At 61.9% G+C, this 2,003-nt stretch overlaps 1 protein-coding gene across 1 annotated transcript in view; it reads left to right on the forward strand.

The window, feature by feature from the left end:
* Positions 1 to 94: 94 nt before the first annotated feature.
* The window catches only part of H696_00402 (hypothetical protein), a gene marked incomplete at both ends in the record, with an annotated part of 3,284 nt that continues 1,375 nt past the window's right edge, over positions 95 to 2,003 (forward strand). Inside the window, 2 exons of the mRNA XM_009494252.1 lie at positions 95 to 967; positions 1,172 to 1,900. Of these exons, the coding sequence (XP_009492527.1) occupies positions 95 to 967; positions 1,172 to 1,900 (1,602 nt within the window). The remainder of the gene's footprint in view (positions 968 to 1,171; positions 1,901 to 2,003) is intronic.

The raw sequence follows: 2,003 nt of genomic DNA on the forward strand, positions 1-2,003 counted from the left end.
CCCCCCTTCCCCTCCCCCCCCCTCCCTCCGCCCTGCCCCATGCTCAGTTGACCGCACCCAGGCCCGGCTCGACTCACTTTCCGATCCGGATAGCATGCTGCAGACCCGGCGCGACCTGACCCAGCAGGAGTACACCAAGCACATTGACTTCCTGCACCAGCAGCTGGTGTCCTCCTGGGCGGCGGACCAGCGAGTCACCTCGCTGAAGATCGCCATCCAAAATGCCAAGACCATGACCAACACCGAGGTCCTGCAGTTCTACCCCTCGAAGTTTGTCCTGTCTACCGAGATCCTGGACACCTTCGGCAAGCTGGTGTACGAGCGCATCCTGGAGCGCAGTGGCCGGCCCTCGGTCGATGCGCCCCCCTCCTCCGACCCGCAGGCCTTCGAGCGGAATGAGTCGGCCAAGGAGATGTGCAAGAATTGGTTCTACAAGATTGCCTCCATCCGAGAGCTCATTCCTCGCATGTACATTGAGATGGCCCTGCTGGCATGCTATCGGTTCCTGTCGCTCACCGAGTACGACACGGCCCTCGAGCGCCTGGCCAAGATGTGTCGCGGCATCGGCGACCCGCTGATCGCCGCCTACTGCCGGGCCTACATCTGTCGCAAGGGCATGGAGGTGTCGCCGAAGCTGCGCAAGCACCTGTACATCGTCTTCGAGGACTTCTGCACCTCCTTCTCCCAGCTGACGCCGGACCGCCTGCAGCACATCCTGCGCGAATGTGAGCTTTCCTTCTCCGAGTACCTGGCCCTCTTTGTGCCGGCCCTCGAGTGGATTCTCCAGTGCCTGTCTCACCGGTCTTCCGACGACACTCTCAACACCATCCTCCACTGGTATGAGCGCTGCAACAATTCCCTGGTCCTGGATGCGGTCATGACCTCCTTCGATCCGAAGTATGTGTCGGACAATGCGCTGCGCTTCGCCGATCTCATCAAGAAAGCCGACGGGCTTGGGTGCCCGCAGGTGTGTCGCGTCCCCGGCTGCCCGATTGCCCGCCTACTCTCTCCCTCCCTCTCTCCCTCTCTCCCTCTCTCTCTCTCTCTCTCTCTCCATGGGCTTCGCTCTGTCGTGTTTTCTCGCCCCTCTTTTCTTTTCCCCCTCTTTTACACACACACACACACGTGCGCGGCCATGCAGCCGGATTGACCATGCATTTGTCAAAATCAGCATCAACTCTACATGTCCTTCGGCCTGAGTCTCGTCCTGTCGTACCCCGACAAGGCAGTTCTCCGGCGGATTTTGCGCGACCACTGGAAGGTCATTGTGCAGCTGGAGAACCCGGATGACTTCCTCCGTTGCGCCGATGTATACATCGAGATCCCGGCCAAGCACTTTACCGCGGCCGATGTGGACCATCTGCTCGGGGACATTGTCCGTCGTGTTGGCGAGTTGCCCACTTCGACGGTGTCCACTGGCGCCGGCAGCCCCGGGGCCATTGCCGCGGCGGCGGCCGCCGCCGCCCCGATCGTATCTGGAGCTGCCTCCCCCACTGCCGGAGCCGCCGCCCCGATCAGCACTCTGACCCTGGAGCAGGCCCTGCCCCGGCTACAGTCGATCCTGGACAAGATCCTGACGCATCTCCGGAACTTCTCGGATCTCTTCGAGATGCGGCACTTCCTGCCGATGGTGGATCTTTTCCAGACGGACCTGGTCATTCGCAATGAGGTCTGCAAGAGCATCCTCACGCGCTTTGCCTACCCGGGCTCCACGTCGCTCTTCGTGTCGGCCGTCGATCGGTCCGAGGTCCTGGCCGAGGCGACCCAGCTCCTGACCGACCTGCCGCGCGTCAATACCATGATGTACTTCGCCAAGTCCCTGCACGATTCGGTCAACATCATGACCGTCGACGATGAGCGCCGGCAGATCACCGAGCTGATCCTGGCCTTCGTTCGCCGTGTGCGTGTCTACTCGCCAAAGTCCGGCTCACGCGAATGCTCCTCCATCCTCATCATCCCCCCGCCCCCCCCCCCCCCTATCGCGCCCTTCTGCTTGTTTATTC

Source organism: Fonticula alba, assembly GCF_000388065.1.
Source record: "Fonticula alba strain ATCC 38817 unplaced genomic scaffold supercont2.1, whole genome shotgun sequence".
Lineage (NCBI taxonomy): Eukaryota > Rotosphaerida > Fonticulaceae > Fonticula > Fonticula alba.